The sequence below is a fragment of the Neltuma alba genome, unplaced genomic scaffold (genome assembly GCF_004799145.2).
Source record: "Neltuma alba isolate B1F8T4 unplaced genomic scaffold, ASM479914v2 tig00011574_pilon, whole genome shotgun sequence".
NCBI lineage: Eukaryota > Viridiplantae > Streptophyta > Magnoliopsida > Fabales > Fabaceae > Neltuma > Neltuma alba.
In genome coordinates this window covers 58,857-82,800 of record NW_021636228.1, presented here as the reverse complement: position 1 = coordinate 82,800, position 23,944 = coordinate 58,857, and the positions used below count along the sequence as shown (strand labels likewise).

At 32.3% G+C, this 23,944-nt stretch overlaps 2 protein-coding genes and 1 long non-coding RNA gene across 3 annotated transcripts; 2 read left to right on the top strand and 1 right to left on the bottom strand.

The window, feature by feature from the left end:
- The first annotated feature begins 3,608 nt into the window (after window positions 1-3,608).
- Window positions 3,609-10,222, top strand: LOC114715073 (probable disease resistance protein At4g27220). Its single transcript, XM_028899883.1, has 5 exons — window positions 3,609-6,062; window positions 6,783-7,532; window positions 8,222-8,938; window positions 9,744-10,067; window positions 10,166-10,222. Exons 1-5 carry the CDS (start codon window positions 3,609-3,611, stop codon window positions 10,220-10,222), a joined length of 4,302 nt encoding a protein of 1,433 aa, XP_028755716.1.
- Window positions 10,223-13,137: 2,915 nt separating this feature from the next.
- On the top strand, window positions 13,138-13,935 carry LOC114715072 (uncharacterized). The gene has a single exon (XM_028899882.1). It carries the CDS (start codon window positions 13,138-13,140, stop codon window positions 13,933-13,935), a length of 798 nt encoding a protein of 265 aa, XP_028755715.1.
- Window positions 13,936-22,188: 8,253 nt separating this feature from the next.
- Window positions 22,189-23,047, bottom strand: LOC114715110 (uncharacterized). Its single transcript, XR_003737522.1, has 3 exons — window positions 22,901-23,047; window positions 22,555-22,622; window positions 22,189-22,358 (listed from the first exon to the last, which is right to left on the bottom strand). It is a non-coding gene; the product is annotated as an uncharacterized LOC114715110 (long non-coding RNA).
- Between the last annotated feature and the right edge of the window lie 897 nt (window positions 23,048-23,944).

Here is a 23,944-nt window from a genome sequence, read left to right as displayed (position 1 = left end):
AGCATTCAACAATCTTAAATAAGATTATTGTATGATTTACATGGTATGTTGTAATTTATTTCAATGTAAATAATTAAAATCAGTGATATTTTAGAAAACTAACTCACATCTCCGTGCATACAAGGAAGCTCACTTAATTGTATTTATATATTTAAAACCAAAAAGAAGGGTAAAGCAACGATATGTGCATGGATTTCCAAATTGGGGGGCCCACACACTTCTTTTGTCACTTTCAGGCCCTACACGCCATTCTTTTCTATCTTCCTCCCACAACAATGAAGTCATGACCTCTGGTCTTGAGGCGACCTCGTGGAAGTGCGTTATTTAAAATTTAAATCCTTAAGCGTCTTGCCAATGTCGTGTGCTTCAAATCAACTTTAAAAGAGTGCCTTTTCTTTTTAACTAGAGATTTCTTTCTCACGCGATACACGGATTAAAATATTTTATTAAATTTTAAATGATAATAAATTGTATTATCTAAGGTAACTTAAAATCATATTCACTTTTTATAGAAGTGTAATTTTTTTTATTCATTCAAATGAAATTTGAATTAGAAATTCAAAAATTAACAAGACCATAGAAAAATTTAAAATTATTTATTTATTTCTCTATTTAAGTCTCCAATTGACGTACTATTTAATTATAATTTTTTTATTTAATTCAATATATTCAAATATCAATTAAGATATCATGTAAACTCAAAATTAATTATTAATTTCTTTATTTGACCCTCAAATTAAAATCCCATTTAATAATGATACTCTTCATTTAATTCAATATACATAAATCCCAATTAAAATATTATTCAAATTTTATCAATTAAATATATTCAGATGTCTTAATGTTATACCCGACCCGTTTTTAAAATGAACCGGGTATTATAAGTTTTCAAAAATATAATTGATTGATTGATTGATAATTGATTGATTGATGATTGATTGATTGTTGCGGATCTTATTCATTGCCATATACTACATTGACTCCTCTATGCACGAGAGACTTTGCAATCTACTCCTCCCAAAGTCTCATGTCTGCTTCTTCTTATGCATTTTCTCAGAATTTTTCGTTTTTGAATTTTATTCCTTTTCTTGGCACTTTTCACTGATTTTGTTGGTTCTCGTTGTCTTCTTTCATAATTACACAGCATTCCTTACTTCTCCTTACACAGTATATATACCTCCGATATGGGTTTCCCAATTATTATCTAAATACGAGAAATAAAATTAAGTTAACAAAACGGACAAAAAAATTAAATTTAGGAAAACGTGTATATATAACCCAGAAACGAGTTTTGATAAATAACGAGTTCTTTAGAATTTTAAACTTATTGATACGGTGAATGATTTTAAAATGTAGTGCTTTGATAAATTCTCTCTCTCATATAGAATATTGATAATTCATTTTACTGCCCATAGCATTCCGGTAAATTGGCCTCGTTTATTTTTCTTGTAATCGCTCAGTGCTTCCGCCATAGAGAGCCACCGAAGCGGAGCCCACTTGGTCGAGGAGCGAGTGCTTGCGATTTCGGTCGATGCCTCCCCCCCCCCGGGTGTGCGGTAGTAGGGAAACCCAAGGCCTGAATCAAGAAAAGACAAAACCAACATTCTCAACCCTCCATCGATGGGAACCAGTTTCCATGCTCATCCTTTTGATGAGCACTTTAAACTCATCATATTTAGTCTGTTTATATCTGATTTGAACGTCCAGATTTAAAATCTTTAATTAATTATTTTTAAATAAAAAATTATTTTCTAAAAAAGATAGTTAAGAGATCATCATTATTATAGATTATATACATATTAAAATAATTATTTTGAATAAATAAAAATAAAAAAAATCACATTTGGACCATCCAAATGAGATATGAATGGTTTAGATCTGGTGAGTTTGGGATGCTCATCAAAGGGATGAGCACCAAAACTGGTTCCCCGTCGATGCCCTTTTGTTATTTAGGTAGGATTTATTATTAATATGAAATTTAGTTAATAAATTTGAAGAGATTTAAAAAGCTAAATAAATTATTTTAAAATATTAGATTTATTATTTTTTGGAAAAACTAATTTAGAAGTCCTTATAATTTTTATCAGTTTGGAGTCAGGTCCTTGTAATTTTTTTTCTTTTTATTAGATCCTTTAACTTTTTCCTGTTAGGTCCATTAATCCCTATAGTTAAATAAGACAAACACCGTTATAACTTTCCGTTAAATCTTCTCCTCACCCACCCCCCATTCGCCCAACTCACTGTTCCTTCCACTGTTAATATCATCAGGTAGTACATCGAGTACGCTCTGCAAAAATTATAGCATCTGGTTTGGTTCAGGTTTGAAGGCCAAGAAGGAAATGCGTTCTTGGGTCATGTCCATATAGCTCACAGGGGCAGGGTAGGAACACAGGGAGTGAAGGCGAGGCAGAAAAGAGAACAAAGCAAAGAACCTTAAAATGGGAGTTTCGTACAAAGTTCATTTCTTTGAGCTTGAATTATTAAGATAGAATATTCAGAGTCCAGACTAAGGGGAAGCAAATTTGAGATAAGAGGATCGCAGAAAATAGAGGAACAAATGAAAAGTAAACAAAATCCAACAATAAAGTAAAGATAAATTCTATAACTAGCATGGATTCAATTTAAGAAACCGTTTAAAGGGAGAGAGACTTGCGTAGATCCGGTATTAAAAAAAGAAGGAAGAAAGTGGAAGTGAGGAGGTATATCAGATGAACAAGTGGGATGCAACTGGAATTCGAGGTGTTTTCACGAGCTTGATAGACGAGCTCATACTACTCATATCAGTGAGGCCGTGAGAACGGCAGGGAAGGATAATATGTTGACAGCAAGTTATCACGATGTTTGTCTTACTTAACGGTAGGGATTAATGGACCAAACAGGAGAAAATTAAAGGATCTAATGAAAAGAAAAGAAACCATAAGGACCTGATTCCAAACTGATAAAAATTATAAGGACCTCCAAGTTAGTTTTCCCTTATTTTTTTACAAATTAATATGTCTAGGTTATATTTTTCCTTGAAACTCTTATTTGCGTGGCTCCACTTCTTCTTCTTGGTAGTTTTACAGATCTCCTATTTTATCCCTTCTGCTAATTTCTACTGCTTTCTTAGCTTCTTCTTTCACTTCATTATCTCTGCAGTTTCCTTTGTGTTTTTCCTTTTCTTTTGTCTTTTCTCCACCAAAAAAAAAAGAAAAAGAAAAATCCTGAATTTACAGCCTTTTGCTTTTTTTGGCTGGCACTTCAATTCTCTGTTCCTTATTTCATTCAATATCTCTTACGTACAATGCCCCACAGCATCAACAACAACAACTCCCTTACGTCTCCCCACTGTGAACATTGAAATAAAAGCCATTTCCTCTGCTTCCCCACTCTCACTGCTCTCACATGTGACATGTCTCTCCTGTCGCTAAGGACACTGACCAAATAAAGCCAACCCTAAACCTGCCCCGCTCTCTCATGATTCATGAACAACTTTAGCATTTTTACTTTATTTTTTGAATTAAACGGTTATAAAATATTTGTAAATTTAATCCTATCCATAACTATATCTAATTATAAAATGTGCACTAATTATTTTTGCTATTTCTTTTCAACAGAGCACAAACTAAATGGATACTATTACTTGTGGTTTGGTTGAGAAGTTCCGAGACGTAGTGCTCGACCTAACTTGGGAGCAGCTTCTTTATCTCATTCACTATCGCAGAAACATTGAGCACTTCAATGAACTACTTGAGGAACTCACCCTTAGAAGATGCTCCATAAATCATGAAATAGATGAGGCTACAAACAATGTAGAACAAATTAAAGAGGAAGTTTGTCATTGGTTGGCCAAAGTAGATGAGATATCAGAGACAGGACGAAAGCTTCGAGAAAAGAGTCAGGTACAAACAGAGTGTAGCATAACTTCATGTCCCAACCCTTGGCTACGCTATAAACTAAGCAAAAAAGCAAAGGAGATTGCGAAAGAAGTTGTTGAAATTTGTGGGAAGGGAAACTTTCATAGAGTTTCATATCGTGTTCCTCCCCCGTCAATGACAGAATTAACGAACAGAGACAGCAATGAAGGGATTGATTCAAGAGTACCGATTATGAATCAAATTATGGAGGCATTACGGAATCCAAGTGTTAATATGATCGGATTGTGGGGGCTTGGGGGTGTTGGCAAGACCACCATGGCTAGAGAGGTTGAAAAGAAGGTGAAGAATCAAAAGATGTTTGAAAATGTGATCATGGCAATTGTTTCCAAAGAATTGAATGTTGAGAAGATTCAAGGCCAGATTGCTGATAAGTTGGGTATGCCACTCAATGAAAGAACTGAAGATGTCAGAGCTTCTCGTTTGTGGGAGAGGTTGAAGAAAGAGAAGAATATGCTCCTAATATTGGATGACCTTTGGGAGGAACTTGATTTGCGCAAAGTTGGAATTCCCTTTGTTGATGTTGAAAATTATAGCAGAAAGAATGAAGGTTGCAAAATTTTACTAACTTCAAGGAATAGAAGTCTGCTGTCAGATCTCATGAAATGTCAAGAAATTATCAAAGTGGGTGTTTTGTCAAAGAATGAAGCATGGGAGTTGTTCAAGAGGATTGCCGAATTTTCTGTTGAATCAGGCAATCCTGATTTGAAACCTATAGCATATGAGATTGTTCAAAAGTGCGGAGGTCTGCCACTAGCGATTGCTACAGCTGCCAAGGCATTAAGGGGAAAAAATCTAGATGAGTGGAAAGATTACCTTGCACGATGGAGAAATCATTTAAGGCGAAGTAACACAGGAATCAAAGAGGTGGATGCCTCTTTGAAATTGAGCTATGATCCTCTAAGCCAAGAGAAAAAAACTATTTTCTTACTTGCTGCCATGTTAACCCATGATCCCTCAATTGAAGACCTGCTCATGTACTCTGTGGGTTTAGATATTTTTCAAGGCATAGAGAACATGGAACAAGCCTATGTTGGAATCTCTGCTATTGCGAGTAAGCTAAAATCATTAAACTTATTTCTGGATAGCATTTCTAGTCATCATGTTACAATCCATGACGTCTTTCGAGATATTGCATTATTGACTGCATCTGATGAATTACATGCATTCATTTTGAGGCATAAAAGCTTGAGAGAATGGCCAGACGAAGATAAGCTAGAAGGCTACAAGGGAATTTGCTTGCAAGAAAGTGACATCAGTGTTGACCTTACAGAAGAGTTGCATGCTCCAACATTAGAATTCTTTCTACTGCACAACACAAAACAACATGACTTGACCATACCCAGCATGTTTTTCAAATCTTCAAAGAAGCTAAAACTGTTGGCATTTACTGATGTGCGTTTTTCATCACTACCATCACTCAGTTTCCTACTAAAACTAAAAACATTGTGTCTGCACTCTTGTTTGCTAGAAGATATAACTGAAGTCACAAGGTTGAAGAATTTAAAAGTGTTAAGTCTTGCTTACTCTGAAATTGAATGGCTACCAATTCAATTAGCAGAGTTGACTTCTTTACAAATGTTGAATTTGTCCCATTGCTCCAAGCTCAAAGTGATTCCCCCAAAACTTCTATCTAGCTTGAAAAAATTGGAAGTGTTGTACATGGGAAACAGCTTTAACCAGTGGAAAATTGAAGGATCTAGTGAAGCTGATGAAAACGCAAGTCTTCAAGAGTTAAAGGATTTGCCAATCTCTTCTCTCGATATTCATATTCCTAATGTCTCCATGTTGCCGGAGGCTTTGTTCTTAGACTTGGATTTGCAGAGATATAGAATATTCATTGGAGACCATTGGAAATGGCAAGACAATTATGAAACTTCGAAGATATTGAAACTTGAGCTAGAGGGTAGTATCCATTTGAAGCCTGGGGCTCAGAAGTTGATGAAAGGAGCTGAAGATTTGTATTTATATGGATCTAATGGGCTTGAAAATGTTCTTCACTGTCATGATGGAAGAGCATTTCCACATTTAAGGCATCTTCAGATTGAAAGTAATGATACTATTAGATACATCGTTTTGAACTCAGCACACCATGAAGCTGCAACAAATAACATATCCAACAAAATGTCTGAGTTAATTTTCAACAAGGTATGTGCAGATTTTCACAATTTTTTTCTTATTTGATCTTCTTACAAAACTTGAAAATTATATGCGAAAATCATTTTCACTAGAATTACTTGCTCTACTATTAGGCAATTATGGAAGTTTGCAGCTTTTTATTTTTTTTAATTACTTAAAATCAGCTAATAGTAGAGAAAAGCTAATAACTTCAAGTCTTAAAATAAATAATGAAGCTTCAAATTGTTCATTTTACATCCTAAAAACGTGTCAACTTGATATGTTGGAGTGTTTTAATAAATGAATCTAGCTCATGGTTTTCCAATCCCTTTTCAGCAATAGGTTATATTCATATTATTTTAGTTACTTTTTCTTGTTTTAACTTTCCAACAAAACTTCAAACTTAATTTCCCGGAAAAAAAAAATCATTTTCACTACAACTATCTGCTTTGTTGGCATTTTGCCGGATTGTTTTTCTCATTTTCTCTAATGAAATCTACAAAAATTACATTAACTGGAATTCTCAATTTGGTATTAGGCTAGTTACTATAGCATTTTACAGGTCTTTCACTTTTTTAATTACTTAATTTTTTATTTTGTGACCGTGAAATTTCAAATTGAACTTTTAGCAATGGTTTGAAAAGTATTGTGGTAGGTGAGATTTTTATTTTGACATTTAAACAATCTTTCATGAAAAGTAAGCCTTTGGATTATAAGTTATTTGTGTTTGATCATATTTTCGTTCAACAGGTGTTACTTCCAAAATTGGAGAGGTTGGAATTGTCCAATTCAATCAATTTGATTCCAATAGCATGGGACGACCAACTTTCACACACCTCATTTAGCAATTTGAAAATATTGATTGTGAAAAACTGTGGCTTTGTGAAATTGGTGTCCCTTCGTGTGCTGAAATCTTTAAACAACTTGGAAGAACTAGAAGTTAGGGAGTGTAACATGTTGGAGTTAGTCTTTGATTTTGAAGATTTGAATGATTGTAAAGGGGAGGCGGAGTCGTCATTAGTGATTGCACCGCTGAAGAAGTTGACGTTATATGGATTGCGAAAATTGAAGAATGTGTGGAGCAATCACTATAAAGGAGATGTCTCCTTCCCAAGTCTAAGGAGCGTGCATGTGTCCTGTTGTGAAAGCCTCACAAGTTTGTTTCCTGCATCTATAGCCAAGGGCATGCTTCGTGATCTTGAATATCTTCGAATAGAAGATTGTGGTATAGAGGTAATTGTTGCAAAAGATCGAGTTTCAGAATCTGTTGCTACTGTGTTAGAGTTTCCTAGTCTGACTTCCCTTGAGCTTTCTTGGCTTCGAAATTTGAAAAGCTTCTATCCACAGAGACACACATTAGAATGGCCACAACTTCAACAGTTAGATGTTAGATATTGTGATGAATTAGAGATATTTGACAAGGAAGTCTCAAGTTCACTAGAAATACATGAGGAAGAGAGCACATTAGCCTCAAAATATCCTCTACTGTCCCATGACAAGGTACATTTCTAAATTAGTCATTCATGTGTTATTTATTTTGAAAATAAGCTAATAAAAGAGCAAAAAATAACTTTAAGCATTAAATTAAATAATGAAACATATTTTGTTTCACAGTCTAGGAGCACGTTTGAATTTGATATTTTTGAGTACTCAAGCATGTGAATTATTCCTGTTACTAAACCATTTATCAGAATATAATGTAGTTGAGGATTAATTTGGTTATTCACTTAAAAAGCTAAAAAATAATAATTCATAATAATTATTTTATTTAATAATAGATATTAGAAATTAATTAAATAATTTTCTATTTTTTCTTTTTTAAAAAAGGTGGGACTCCAATTCTAAGCTTTGCATCTTCACCGAAAAGAGGTGTGTCATTGAATAAAGGGAGGGGATTTTTTTTTTCTTTTTTCATGCCATTATTAGCTTTAATTTGATAATTTTTTTAAAACAAAAGATGGGAGAAATAAGGTTTGTATGTCATAATCAAAGATAGAAACTCCAGTCTAGAAATTTATATTCATTTTAATGTATCATAATTATTATTTGTAGTTACAAAATACACGTGCGTCAAAATTGTGGGTGCATCAAATTTAAATTTGAAGATATCCTTCTAAGAAAATGCACACGGCTGGATTTTGATGTATTGATTAGTTGTTACATTTAGTTATGATTTATGTATTGTGCAGGTCACTCATAATTTGGAGGAGTTGACATTGTGCGGTAAAGGAGCTGAGACGATAGCGAGTGGCCAGCTTTCATTGTACCACTTCCCCAAAGTAAAACTGCTTCATCTATGTGTTGGTTATAAAGCAACGACTATGTCATACAAATTGTTGAAGGGCTTTCCAAATTTAGAGGAGCTGAGGGTGGGGGGTCACATTAAGAAGGCTTTTGGCGGAGGGGATGATGTTCCTCTTCCAATAAAATTGACTCTTCGCAGAATTCCCAAAATGACAAGCTTGGTACCACTCTTGGTTTCTTCGCCAAATCTCACACATCTGCGCGTGGAAACGTGTAGTGAGCTGACCACTTTGATGACGTCATCAGTTGCTCGAAGCTTGGTCCATCTCACGAGTCTCTCAATTAGTTCGTGCTCTAACATAGAGGAAATTATATGGAAGCAGGAAGGAGAGGATGATGACGATGAGGAAGTCGTTTTCGGCAAGTTGCAGTATTTGGAAGTTGAACAGTTACCAGAATTGAAGAGATTTTGCCGCTACAATTACACTTTCAGATTTCCGTTATTGGATCAGCTGATCATAACAAAATGTCCAAAATTCAAAGTATTCTCTCCAGGACCCATTGATACACCATCTCTTAAAAGCGTTCTACTGTCACAAGATAGATTTGGAGAACATCATGAAATTTGGGACACCAATCTTAACAAGACATTCTACCAACAGGTACGTCTAGAATGCTCCATTCTTCCTATTTCCAGCTTTTACAAAATTATGAATCTATAAATGTTCCATTGTTATGATATTTAATATGAATATACCTATACATGTTTCGGTTTTGAAGTTTCTACTAAAATTTTAGTTATCATTTTTTAATTACATAACTTTAATTACAAAACATCCCAAACAATTACATCATAATTAATTGATTAATGGGATACACAGCAAAATGTTTCAGTAAGAAATGAATTTTTTCCCCTAGATATACCTTTAATTATGAGGGAAAAAGTAAGAGAGAGAAATAGAGTAATAATGAGAAAAATTATAAAAGATAAGATAATATAGCAAGTTGTTAGCCTTTTAATTAATGCAATGAATAAAATTAATTAGAAACAAAAAGGGTAAAAGCACATTAAATGTTCAGACAAATTCAAGTTGGCTCTTATGAAAAAACCTAAGACAATTCAAATTTCAAATTTTTATAAAAAGAACTAGAGGGAGTAGTTATCATTTTTTTAATTACATAACTTTAATTATAAAATATCCCAAACAATTAGGTCATAATTTAATAATTAATGCGATACATAGTGAAATGTGTCGGCATTATTGTTTTTTGTCGTGGCTAATATAATTATTTCTTTTCCAAGATTAATTATGAAAAATAAATGAAATCAAAATGTTTCGCACTTCTAGTGAGCGCATTTGATCTTGGGACACAATAAAAAACAAAATAATATTACTGATTCAATAAGTTGCGACATAATTAATAAATTAATATTACCATGCTTCTCACTCAATATCTGTTTTACAGAGATTTGTGGCATCAAGAGAGATGGTGTTAGATGAGTATGATGTCAGCATGATAAGGAATGACCAATTTCCAGCGGACTGTCTTGCTCAAGTGCAAATTCTGCGCATAGTTGGGTCTGATGAAGAAGGGGCAACATTGCTGCATACATTGCTTGAAAGATTTCCGCAGCTGAATAAACTTCGTGTGGAGGATAGTTCTTTCGAGGAGATATTCCCATCACCCATTGTTCATCAAATTCAACTTCTTCATAATTTGACAGTGCTGAATGTGTTCCGATGTCATCAGCTCATCTATTTAATGACAAATTCAGCCGCCAAAAGTTTGGTGAATCTTGAAACACTGGACATATATGATTGCGAAAAGATGGAGAAAATTATAAAGAATGAGAATAATGACGATGTGGAAGGTGGAATCACGTTCAGTGCATTGAGAAGATTAGAACTCAGAAGTCTGCCAAGATTGAAAGCAGAAGAGCATAAAACGAATTTCAACATTGAAAACCCTGCAACAAATAATCATAAGGTATGTTCAAATCAATTTACAGTAACATATACTAACTAGCCCTGTGTTTTACCAAGTTATAGAAACCTTCCCTTTGTTTCAAAAATATATGTATAACTCCCTTAAGATTAAAATGCATGTTGCACAAACCTTCCTCATATATTTGATTTGAAATTCCATTTCCATCCACCCCACCATAAGGTTACAGTTAAGTTTGACCTTTAAACTTTATTTTGACCAAAATACCCCTCCTTCACATAAAAGTTATTTAAACATTCATTTTTTTGCAAAAATAATTTTTAATACCACAAAAAATAATTTTAATACATGTATTTTCAGACTTTTTAAAATGTAATAAAATTTGTTAATTTTAATTCTTTTATAAAATTTTGTAATTTTAATTGTTTGTCACGCATATTGAAATTAATTTTTTAGGTTTCTTTAAATGGCTAAAGAATATGTTGAATGCATATTCTTTTCGTCATATAAGATAGATTATCTAAGTTTGATAGATTATAGAAATTATTTAAATTTATAGTTTAAAATTTTTAAACAAATGAGAAATATTTATAACTTATTTAGTCAATTATATATTTATTTAAAGAATTAACCAAATTTCCGCTCACTAAATTACTTATTTTCAATCCTAATATGATAAAAACGTTGAAAAAATAACTAGCTGCAAAAAGTTAAAAAAAATTAAGGAAAAGAAAACATTTTAAAATTTTCAAAACTTTTTAGCCGAAATTTAAGAATTTAGTATTATGAAGGGTAAATTAGTAAATCAAAAGTATTTTAATATAAATTTGAATTAGAAAAGTATTTTTTTAGAATATTCTCAACAGATTTAACTATTTGGAGTTAAGTTTATGTTTTCAAAATAGAAGGAAAATTTGTAATTAGGGCAAAATACAAGGAAGGGTAGAATATTTTACTCATCAATTTATTACTGTTTTTTCTGGTCAAAAATTAATGTTTTTCTTATCTAGTATATTCTTTCCTTACCAAGATTTTCTTATTTTATTAGCTTCTTAATTTCAAACTTACGCTGTGAAAATTAATGTCATTGGAATTATTTACTCTGTTCACTAAAAATATGTTCTTATTTTTTCTTGTCTCAATATATCTAAAAAAAATTATTTCACTTAAATTACTTACTTTGGTATTAGGCTAGCTATTGTAGCATTTTATAGTTCTCTTGTTTTTTAGTTAGTTGTTTCTGTTTGGTAAACTTGAAATTTGAAGTTGAACTTTTATCAATCTCTTCAAGAATATTGTGGTACACGAGAGCTATATATACTTGCACATTTAAACAATCTTTCATGAAAACTAAGCCTCACAAATCAACAGTAACTTCGTTTTCGTATTTTGCCAAAACATTTTCGTTTAATTATATTTTCTTTCAACAGGTGTCATTCCCAAAGTTAGAGATATTAAGATTATACTCTTTAAACAGTTTGATTCCACCGATATGGGATGACAAACTTTCACACAACTCGTTTAGCAACCTGAAAACATTGGCTGTGATTTACTGTCGCTTTGTGAAATTGGTGCCCCTTCATGTGCTGAAATTTTTAAACAACTTGGAAGAACTGAAAGTCTTGGGGTGTAAAATGTTGGAGACGGTGTTTGATTTTGAAGATTTAAATGATTATAAAGAGATGGTGTCATCACCAGTGATTGTGCCATTGAAAAGGTTATCGCTATATGATTTGCCAAAATTGAAGAATGTGTTGGGCAATAATGACCGCCAAGGAGAAATAAACTTAGCTTCTTCACTAGATGGTTCATGCCATCAAATAGAAGAACTTATGACGAAACAGAAAAAAGAGGACAATGAGGACAAGAAAATCATTTTCAGCAAACTGGAGTTTTTGAAACTTGATGAATTACCAAGATTGAAGAGATTTAGCAGCCAAAATTATACTTTCAAGTTTCCATTATTACAACGTGCCATCGTAACAGAATGCCCTCAACTCACAATATTCTGTTCTGGAGCCATTCATGCCCCGCTGCTTCAAAAGGTTCAAGTGACAACTCCATATGGACCTCACATAGATATTTGGATGACTGATCTTAATGCCACCATCCAACATCGGTTTACTATTCAAGAGGTTAGTCCAACATACTGATATTCTTGTTTTTCTCTTTTTAAATAATTCCTCATCATCTATAAAATTTAGGTTCAGATAAATATCTGACATAAATATTAAAGTTTGGACATTCCGTCGTCTACCCAAAAATTGTAAACTTTTCATCAAATTACAAGACCCTGATTGCACGTGAAAGTTGATAAGCAACTGATAATTAATGGATGTGGCAGACTGATAATGTTTGTAGATCTCTGACTGGAAAGAAATGGGTCTATAAAGTGGTTCAAAGAATTTTGTTTCTGTTTAAAGTAATTTTGAGGGGGGCATTAATGATGAAAAATATAAGTATTAGAAAAAGATGATAGGTCAATTAGGAAAGATTTTATCTACAATTATATAAGAAATTATTATTTTAAAAAATATTCTGACCTGATTTATTAAATTGCCTTCTTATAATAATAATTTTACCAATAATCATTTTACAGGTTATTTTCATAGTCAAAAAAGCCTAGCCTTAAATGTGAATTCGAAGGGGACTATGGGTTTTTTTTTTATAATTTAATTTAAAGAAAAGAAAGGGGGTTATGAAGTTAATTTAATGGATTTTTAAAATTTTAATGTGTGGATCTTATTTCATGGTGAAATGATGAAAATTTAGACATTGGCAAAAGATGAGTGATCCATTTAAAAAGTTTTGATTCTTGAAAACAATATCCTGATGTAATCTACTAAATCGCCTCCTCATTATGGTAATTGTTTTATTAATTATCATTTTATAGGTAATTTCCACAACCAAAAGCATGGCTTTAAATGTAGAGAATATCAAGATGATAAGGGATGTCTTTCCTGAAGTGAGAACTCTTTATGTAGAAAGCTTCAAGGATGAAGGGGTAACCTTTCCCCATAGCTTCCTTGAAAGATTTCCCATGTTGAAAAAGCTTTATGTGGAGAATAGTTCCTTTGAGAAGGTATTCTCCCCACAAGATGAGATTATCGATTTTATGGGGAAAATCCCACCATTTGAGAAATTACACATTGCCTATTTGGATCAACTCAAGAGCATATGGAAGGATGACTCTCAGCTACCACCAATTCATCAAAACCTAATAAAACGCTTGGAAGTCGAAAGTTGTCATAGCTTGGTCATGTTGGCACCCTCCTTTGCTTCATTTCAAAATATGCAGAAGCTGTTTATATCTGGATGCCATCAACTCGTCTATTTGGTGACAAGTTCAACTACCAAAAGCTTGGTGAGTCTTAAATGGTTGGGGATAAATGATTGTAAAAAAATGGAGGAAATTGTATTGCATGAGAACAATGAAGGTGTAGAAGGTGGAATCACTCTGAACCAATTACAGCGGATTGAACTTACTGATATGCCAAGCTTGAAGATGTTCTCTTCACAAAGTCTGACATTTGAATTCCCTGAATTAGAAGTAATAGAAATAACTGGATGTCATGAAATGAAGATGTTTTGTCCAGGAGCGCTCGAAACACCAGAGTTGTCTAGAGTAAAAATAGAAGAGCATGAGATGAAATGGAAGGATAAAAAAGACCTTAACAAAACAGTAGAAATGCTATGCTCAGCAAAGGTATGACATTCCCACACTAACAAATATTGTTTCGGAAAATGTGTTGTTAATGACCAAGGAAATAGAAAATTGATTGTATCGTGCTTATGCCAATGACGTCTCTTTTCAAAATTACCTTCTATTTTAGGCAGCTAATATTATGATTTGTTATTGCAGGATAGTCTTAATATATAGAAGGATAAGTCCATCATCCATGTTATCATTCTTTCCAGGTTCGTTACTTTTATGATTTTTCTGCTTGTCGGCTGTTTTTTTCCCCTAGTGGTTATTATGATATCAATAAAAGCCTCATATATGAGGGGACAAACTTGAAAATAAAAAAATGATGAATATGGACAGATATTTGTGCGGTGATGCTCTTGTTGAATTCTCAATTATTTGATAAATGAGACTCTGTTTTTATCATAAACAATTGGGTGATGCATGACAAAACCCCACCCAACGTGTGGTTTGTTTCATTAATGTATGAAAGACTCAGAAATTAGTGTGTTGTGATTGTGAAGCTTTCATTCAACATCTGTGTGGTTTGCTTAACTGTGTTATAAAGATTATTAATTAGTTCAATGAGATTGGTCACAATTGACCATGGAGTTCTTGATAATTGTATGAAACAATATTCATTTTTATGATCTGTGAAGGCAGATAAGAACAATAAATGAAATTAGATATAAGATTTATGTTTGTGTAATTGACTAAGACTTAGCTGCAAGCAAGCTAGATAAGAGACAAGTTATTTTTTCACACCAATTTAAAGATTTAAATCATGCCAATCTATCTATTACGGTCCAAATTTCGAAAGATAATGGTAAGCAATAATGAAAATAACTCTATTAGGTTCATATTAAACTGTTAGCTAGAATGAATGAAATATCTAGCATTTAAATTCACCATATTTTACTTTCTTGATATGAGTTAACAAAATTACTCCCTGATGCCCTTTATTTTAAGCTAGATAAGAGACAAGTTATTTTTTCACACCAATTTAAAGATTTAAATAATGCCAATCTATCTATTACGGTCCAAATTTCGAAAGATAATGGTAAGCAATAATGAAAATAACTCTATTAGGTTAATATTAAACTGTTAGCTAGAATGAATGAAATATCTAGCATTTAAATTCACCATATTTTACTTTTTTGATATGAGTTAACAAAATTACTCCCTGATGCCCTTTATTTTATCTTTCGCTTTACTTGCTTATGCCATTGGCACCATTCACACTGACAACTAAAAGCCCAAAACATCATTTTTAATGAAAAAAAGTCACTTATATGCTCTCTCACATGTATTAAGAACTATCCAAAAAAATAAAAAATAAAAGCTTATACATAGACCACTATAAAGCAAATCAGAGGTGCATTTTGTACTGTCGCAAGCAACTGGAATGACAATCCTGCTCAAAATCCTGATTCAGCGTGCTCGTAAAAAAAGTTAAACAAAATAAAACCAACCATTTAGCTGACTTAAATCCTGCAGTGCTAACCACAACACTATTCCTTTCCACCTTTCATGATATATAGAATGGTGACTTAGCAAAACTTACTGAATAGACAAACATTTTTGTCGACGGCAAACTAAAGGACTTCAAAATGGTTGGAGGCATTAGTTTGACAGACCAAAATGAGTGGAGCTCATGACCTTCTTTCCTTCCTTTCAGTTGACCTTCTCTCCTCTGCCTCTCGTCGTTTTTGCTGCATGTCCAAAAGTACAACAGTGGTCAGAATATCAAACACATCCCATTCTAGAATACATAAAGAAGCTCAAAGTTATTCATAATCTCACGCAAAATGCATGTACCCATCACCAGCATTAGCAGCAAAATTGTAGCGTAAGTAGGCACAGAATGCTGCCCCATTCTAATCCCCATCCACCTAAACAGGATTATTATTCACTAAAATATTGTGTAAAAATTTGAAGGTGCATTTGTTTAAATGAATACCTCGTCCCATTTTGATTTTTTGTTTAGTCTACCATCACAATTGGTGTCCTCAGCAGTAGGAGGCATCAAAGGCAAACCACAAGAGAGAAAATCAGCATAAAATAGAAAATGAGTAGTAAGAATGACTTTTGCCATACCATAGGTAAGCTAGGTTGCTTTATAACCTGCAACGGGTGTAACACCCAATTTTCTAAGCTACTTAAAGCACCATGTAAAAACTAGTTTAATCTTAAGGTCTCAATAATAAAGTTTATACTAAAGGACTCAGCCTTTTAATCACCACAAGTAAACATGAGCAATTAAGCCCATAATATAATTCGAGCATAAATATCCAAGTTTGCAGTCTTAAAGTCTAACATAACATAACCCATGGATAAAACTTGAAATGAAACGCTAAAATCTATCTATTCAAGGAATTAACACAATACTGATTTGATGTTCTAGGGTCATGGCAAATAGTAAAGAATCAAATTAATTCATCATGTACTTGAGAAGTGTAAGAGCTACTAGCTCACTCCTCTGGTACCTTCCCTTGCTCCCAATAAGGATTGTCACCTGAAAAAATGTTAAATAATTAGGGTGAGCACAAACGTCTCAGTAACCGAGAGTTCAACCATGTAGATACAACCATTACCCAAACATTTCATATTGGCTAAGCAAACAGATATTGCAATAGCTGAAATAATCATTAGCAAAATATGTAACTAATTCAATAATATACCATGTTCATATGCAATGGATGCTTCCACTCTTATTGGTTCATCCAACCTTATTCCGCTGATTGGAACCATAGGCTTATAAACGGTCTGGTCCACACACTGGACTGACTAAAGCTACTTCAATACTTAGGATGTATCTGGCCAAAGATATAGAGCCCAAGTCTAGACTATAGCTCCCCTCCTTAAAAGAACCTGGAGGCGTCATTGTCCCACGTTTCCCCTCTACAAACCTGGTCAGGTAAGTATTAAGGAACGAGGCCCTAAGTGGAGGCAAACCACGTGGTCACAATTTGTCACACATATCAATATTATAAACTCCCAAGTCCAACTACCTATGCATATCATGAATATATAACAAATCGAGTATATGCAAGCATGCTTGAAAGAAAACGAACTACTATAAATTTTTCACAAAAATATCCAAGACACATTCATACTTAAAGGAGAATTCAAATAACATAGAAGATAATACAATTTTATTCTTTCACCTTTTTAGTCTTATCTATTGATTTGCAACAATTAAGTAAATAGAGTCAATACAATTTTAATCATGATGGATAAAGTTTGCACATACATAGAAAAACCCCAAGTTACCTGACTCCCTTTGCTCCTCAGTAGTGAAACGAAAAAAAATCCAAGCAATAAGGCTCTCAGTGAGAGTCTACAAGAATTACACAAGTACCAAGTTAAATTATAATTTGAGCTATTAAAGATTACCTAAAAGCTATCTAAGTTTTAAATCTACTCCACACCCATAATTTAGTTTTAAATTTTCAGGATTATAAGTCACTTACATATTATAAAATTCAAATATTACTTTAAAGCTATCAAGAGGCCTTTTAAGTTCATACCTATTTATAACTTAACTAGTTCATTCTACCCAGAAATTACATACAAATATTTAGTTTACATATTTTCCTATTATCTATTTATTTTAACTTATCATGAGAATAGATATAAATAATTTAAGGAAAAACTTACAAATAGAAAATCGAAGGATTTTTGCCAATTCCTAGCACTTATATGTGTGTGTGTGTGTGTTCAAAAGCATCTCTTATTGCTATTTGGTAGTTTATTTGATTTGTTCATGTTTGGGCATATATATATATCGGTAACATTATAATCGCATGCCTAGACTTTTGATCATACTAAACATTAAAGTGTATAGTTGTATGATAGGGTGTGCACTGTGGGTGTTGCCGAATCTCCCTACTCATGAGGAAAAAAAAACTTTTATAAAACAAACAAGTGGCTACAGGTATATATATACATGGAAGAGAGAAACTTATGCTATGTACCTGGAAGACACCGGTGACTGTTGATTGAAGAAAAGGACAAAGAAGGGCAAGGCTACAGTGGACAAATAAGAGGAAATAGGAATGATGCGAATGGCATTATATCTCAGGAGTTGGGTTTGTGTTGCGGCAGAATAAATGAGGTATAGAAGAGATGAGGGTATTAAAAGAGATTGACGTAGGGCTTCCGTCCCTTCTCTATTCTCTCTTTTATTATTATTATTCTTATTGTTAATTATTTTTTTTATTTCCTTTTCCGTTGGGACATATATATACAGATTTTCTCTTCTTCTTTTTTTTTTAAAAAATCGCCTTGTCTTGCTATATCATTACTTGATCCTCCGGATTATATATTTGTTACTCAAATGTTATAAAAACTAACTTCAGGATACAAAGGATTTGAAAACACATAACATTTTAAATCTATTTCATTTTCATCATTAGCATTATCATTATCATTATCAAATCTCTTTTATATCCATATAATTATAAACATATATTTTATCAAAATTCATATAACAGATTCAAAATTTGAATTTCAGTCCATTTGATATTATTATTATTATTATTATTTATTCTTCCTCTTTAAATTGCTGTTCAAACTAACATCAAAGATATCAAGATGTTTGATTTATATAAATATATATATGTAAAAACTATTTATATATAAAACCGTTTTACTTTTTTTTCCTTTTAATTATTATGTGTATTTTACAATGACTACACGTAAGAAACTTATCCTCTTCTTTTTTCCAATTTAATTCTTCTCTTCTTCTTTTTTTGTATTTTGTGATACCTTTTAAATAATAAAGGAAAACGTACTCCTTCTAATTGTCATACATATATATGTAATTCATATATATATATATATATATTAACTAACTAACTAACTCTAAAACCTAAATAAATTTGGGATGTTACACATTGATCCTTGGAACACTAGTTACAATTCCTGGTTGTGCTCTCCCAGAGAAAAATTCAACTTTCTGGGCTTTCTTCTCCTGCACTTTCTTGTCACTTCCACGTCTCATATCTACCTATGCGATAGTTAGGGGTGGTAAAGCAACATCAGTATCAAGTACTTAAAGGGAGCTTGACTGCAAGACCAATCCCTCAAGTAGGGACGAAAGTTGGCCTTAATGATCTGAGGGTGCTGAGGAAAATATGAACAAATAACAAAATATGGGATGACAAATAAGTTGGTTAAATTCACAATGAAAACTTAACGGGTTAATTAATTCGTTAATCCTTATAGTTTCAATGAATTTTGAAGTAGGTCCCTATAGCTTTTTTTCTTTTTATCAGGTCTTTATACTTTTACCTTTTTTTAATTAGGTCCTTGTATTTATTTTTCTTTTAATTAAATCCTTATAATTTCACTAAATTTTTAATCAGGTCCATGTAGTTTTAATTTTTATTTATTAATTAAATATAAGCTTAATTAAATAGATTAATACCGAAATATAAAATATTAATAATTAAATTAAATTAATAATTATGTAATAAAAAAATAATAGAATTAATTAATTCAGGAAAATTTTTTAGAACAATTAATTTTTTTGCTGAAAAAATTAAAATCATTATAATAATTCAATATCTTTAGAATATTATTGTTTATAAATTAATATTAAATAATATATACTATTTTATGTTTATATAATAGTACTATTAGAATTTATAAAATAAAGAATAAAAAATTCAGGGACTTAATTAAAAATAAGGTGAACTTATAAGGACTTGATACAAAGAAAAATAAATACAAGGACCAAATTAAAAACAGGTGAAAGTATAAGGACCTACTAAAAAGAAAAAAAACTATAAGGAGCTGTAGATTAATTATCCCAAACTTAAATTAGGCTAGTATTTACCTTCCAAAATCATGACCAACATATTCATAAAAAATATAGAAAGAACCCTAAAGCAGATATAACTAGCCATACACAGCTATGTATATATGTTGGCTGTCCATTTCAGCGTAAATAATATTATCAAAAGGACTTTTGAAGAGAAAAAACACGATCCAATGGCAAAACATAATTTCAACATCAGGTTAGAAGATAAACAAGTTCTTTAGTACCAGATATCAAGTCCGTTGTTAGTATAGTGAACAATAATAGCCTAAACAGCCTAGATACCAGCGACCAGTATATCTAGAGTATGACAAACATGAAATATTAATGTTTGCAAGGACACACAAGAAGTATCATATAATTGACAAAATCAGGTAAAATATGAGCATAAAATAAACAAGCACAGGGAAGTACAAGAAAGTAGATGCAGAGAAGAAACAGTTAAGCACCTATTTGGTCGTAGTAGTCACTTGGGTCATATCTATGAGGGTCCAATACATCCTTATCAAAGCAAGATCCTGTTTGGTCAATATCCTGATACCTCACAGCAAGCAACAGGAAATCAGGGTTCCGATAGTCCTTCCTATTGCGAACTGCTGCATTAAAACTTTTTCCAGCCTTCTTACACTCAAGAAATTTATTTATCTTTCTCTGCAATAATAATAAAAATCATAGCACATTGTCATGAAAGAACAACAAATATGCAAAAGCTAGAAATAGTTTTATACTCCTCCGGTCCTTAATATAGGATCTAATTTTTGAGTTGGTTTCGGTCCTAAATATAAGACCCATTTCTTATATTTATCAATTTTCTCTAAATTGCCCCTATGTATACTCCCTCAACTATAATCAAGTAGAAAAGAAAGAGGAGGTATTAAGAAAGATGATTATGATATTTTAGGAAAAATGTGTCACCTTTCTTATAATTAACTAATTTACCAAACTTCCTTAATCTAATCAAATTAGTTAAATGGGTCTTATATTAAGGACTGGAGGAGTACAATTTTCTACTTTATCAAAAATTGAGGGAAATTATTTTTTAATTTAAACTATTACTTAAAACTAATGTTTTAAAAGCCCGACTGGACAATGAACCGGAGAGACTAGCAGATAAAAGGTCAGTTGAATAATCGTTCTTGATTAAATACATTTCATGCAGAAGTTAATTTTAACTATTTTATATGTTTATTACCTTATCAATATAACAGTTCAGATTCATTAGCTCATATTCATAATTATCTTACCAGAACTGTCTACACAAGTTCCAGAAAGAACAGACTTTTTGGCCAAATGAGAGAATAGATTACTGGTCAAAATTTTAAATTCTTCTGTTCCAAAAAGAAATCAATGACATTGTGAAGCTCTTGAGATATTCTTCTTTACCGCCAACAGATTAATCAAGTAATATTCATTCTCTGAGAATAACCTGTAGTGGGATGAGGTGTCCAAAGAAAGGATACACTAAATTTAGTAGAACATACTTTAATCAAAAGGGGAAATACCATTTGTTGTTTGAAGTTCTTCCTCAAACATGAGTTGACCATTACCATCAAGCCCTCCATCCTGATATCAGAACCAAATATAAGTTATTAACTTATAACCTAAAATAAAGAAGGAGAAAATGGTTTCCTATTAGAAGGTAACCTGCCTGGAAAATATGGCCAAGCCAGGGTGGCCAAGGTAACATCAGGGTCTTAAACATTTTGGGTAATTTTCAAGTTTAAGAGACATGACTCCATCAATGGAAGAAAATAACGATGAAGGAACGTATAGAAGACAAATATAATATACCAAAATTGCCATGTCCTTAGTCCTACTTAAATGCATTTCTTAAAAAAAAAAAAAAAAAAACAGAGCAGTGGATTCAAGTAAGAGAGAGTAACTCTGGCTCAGGTGACATTGCTATCTCATCATGACCACAGTCTACAATGGTAATTGTCCCTCTCTTAGTCCTCCTAGATTCAACAGACACTACTTGTTGATCCTGCTGTGAAACCAACATATCAACCAAAGGTTGTGGTGGCATTTTAGTCCCAAATTTACTCTTCTCTGGGGTCATCCTGTAATTTTAAGCCAGTAGAGTAGCCTCATTAGCAGAATCAAGGATCCATATCATCTCAGCATCACTCTCTAGATTTTCCTCTGCAATCCTCACATCCCCACCATCCTGTTCTTGTCGCTCTCCTCTCTCCATTCCTCCTTCAACATCCTCCATCTCGTCATCTTCCTCATCATTGTATATGGACAGCAAAGCAATACCCTAGTATTGCTTCTTGTTGGATGCCATGATGCTAGGGGCTCGAGTGACTAATCCAAAAGGTTGATCAAATAGAAAAGTATCGTAGATAGAAAGAATCGAGTGCAAATTCTAGTAAAATACTAAGTGTTAATGCATTGAAGGTGGAAAAGAACAAAATCTTCAAATTTAAATTTTAGTAAAGACAGAAGTTGCTTGGGTTCTCTCATTGCCAGCCCTCCTATTTGCAGCTCACATTCAGCCTAAAATAACGTCAACCATATAGAAAGAAGAATCTTGACACCATTCAATGCAATAATGATTAATAAGCCACTCTAGAAAATCTGATTTCCTATTTTGAAGAATTTGTTGAAGAAATCGAGTATTGTGCTGCAAAATGGAGAAGGGAGTTAGCTTTAATTTGCAAGTAAATTGATAAAGGAAAAGAAAAGGTAGAAAGAATATTCAAACAAAAGTTGAATTTTCAAATATGGGAATCTATACAGCATGACTGGCAACCTTAACTTGGTAGGCTCAAGACAATATAGACTCTAAACCAGAACCAATTGATATTCAAACAACTTACCCAGCTCTTTGCTCAATTGCATTGATTTTAAAGGTAATATCACAAGCCTTGAGCCTTTAGATGTATGGCTGCGACCATGTTTAAGACGTGGATGAGAATTTCAAATACTACCGGTCAAGTTCCTTATTTAGGCTTGACAATATACATATGCTTAACTTTTATAGACTATAAGATCTCAACAAGCAAGAAAATCAACGTTCAAAGTGTTGCCAACACAATAACTTCCAAAAATACGGTTTAAAATTCAAATTCTTCCTACAATTATTGTTCCAATAAATGCGAAGAGAAAAATAAAACGGGGAAATCACCCAAAAAAAAAAAATACTTAAGAAGGTTGAATGCTTACAGATCGTTTAAACTTTCGAATTCTCTAAGCTCAAGATGCTTCTAGGATTTTTACTTTTCGGACTACACCGACTCACAGCACAACTTAAGCGAAACAATCTAAAACATCATATCGAAGAACGGCAACAAGAACGGAGAGGGAAAACCCGTGACAAGAACCTGCTGGTGAATCAGTTCGGATAACCCGTCGACGAGACATTTTTGGAGAGGGAGAACGAAAGAAGCCGCTGTCGTCAAGACTCGAGAGAGCCAAGAGAGAAGAATGAGTCTAGAGCCGGGAAAACGGACGAGTCTATCATGTTGGCCCATTTAGATCTTGAAATTATAGGGACTGGGTTTGAAATTTCTTTTTTCAAATAGGAAATAGATCCTAAAAAGCTAGCTCTAGAGGATTGAGGGTTTAAAAGGGCCGACCTTAAAGAGCTGAGGATCAGCCTGTTTAAGCCATTTTATTTTTTATTTTTTTATATAATTCTAATATTATTAATTTTTTATATTGTTAATAATATTTTAAATATTTAGTTATTATTATTTTAAAATTAAATTTTACAGAATGATTTGGTTTATTTAGTTTTAGATAATAATTTATCCAATTAAATTTTTAAAAAATGGGTTAATTCAGACTTTAATAATGATTTGATTTATATTATATGTGTTAATATTTTTATACTATATATATTTGATAATAGAGTGTTTTTATACTTATATAACTTGTAATTCTATAATTTGAATTAGAAATTCATGAGTTTTAACAACAATATTTCTCACATTAAAGTAAAATAATAGTTAGATTGCAAAATTTAAAAATAAATTCCTTTTAAAAAAAAACTTGATATTTTTGTTACGAAAGAAAAGCATACTTATGAAGAAAAGTAATTGATTATAGTAATGATGAAGTTTTAAAAGATTAATAATAGTGTTTATTTATTGCGCAATTGCACTATGGATAAAACTTTGAGATATTGTTATCTTGTTAATGATTGTTTTAGATGTTCTTGGATGTTGATAGATATTTATATATGACGATATTTTGTATTTGTGACTT

What these genes read in the sequence shown, in the direction of transcription:
- LOC114715072 (XM_028899882.1), top strand. Translation starts at nt 13,138, where the DNA reads ATGGCTTTAAATGTAGAGAATATCAAGATGATAAGGGATGTCTTTCCT.
- LOC114715073 (XM_028899883.1), top strand. Translation starts at nt 3,609, where the DNA reads ATGGATACTATTACTTGTGGTTTGGTTGAGAAGTTCCGAGACGTAGTG. An exon ending in CTGAGTTAATTTTCAACAAG is followed by an intron (nt 6,063 to 6,782) that starts GTATGTGCAGAT and finishes TTCGTTCAACAG; the next exon opens with GTGTTACTTCCAAAATTGGA. An exon ending in ATTCAGCCGCCAAAAGTTTG is followed by an intron (nt 10,068 to 10,165) that starts GTGAATCTTGAA and finishes AATCACGTTCAG; the next exon opens with TGCATTGAGAAGATTAGAAC.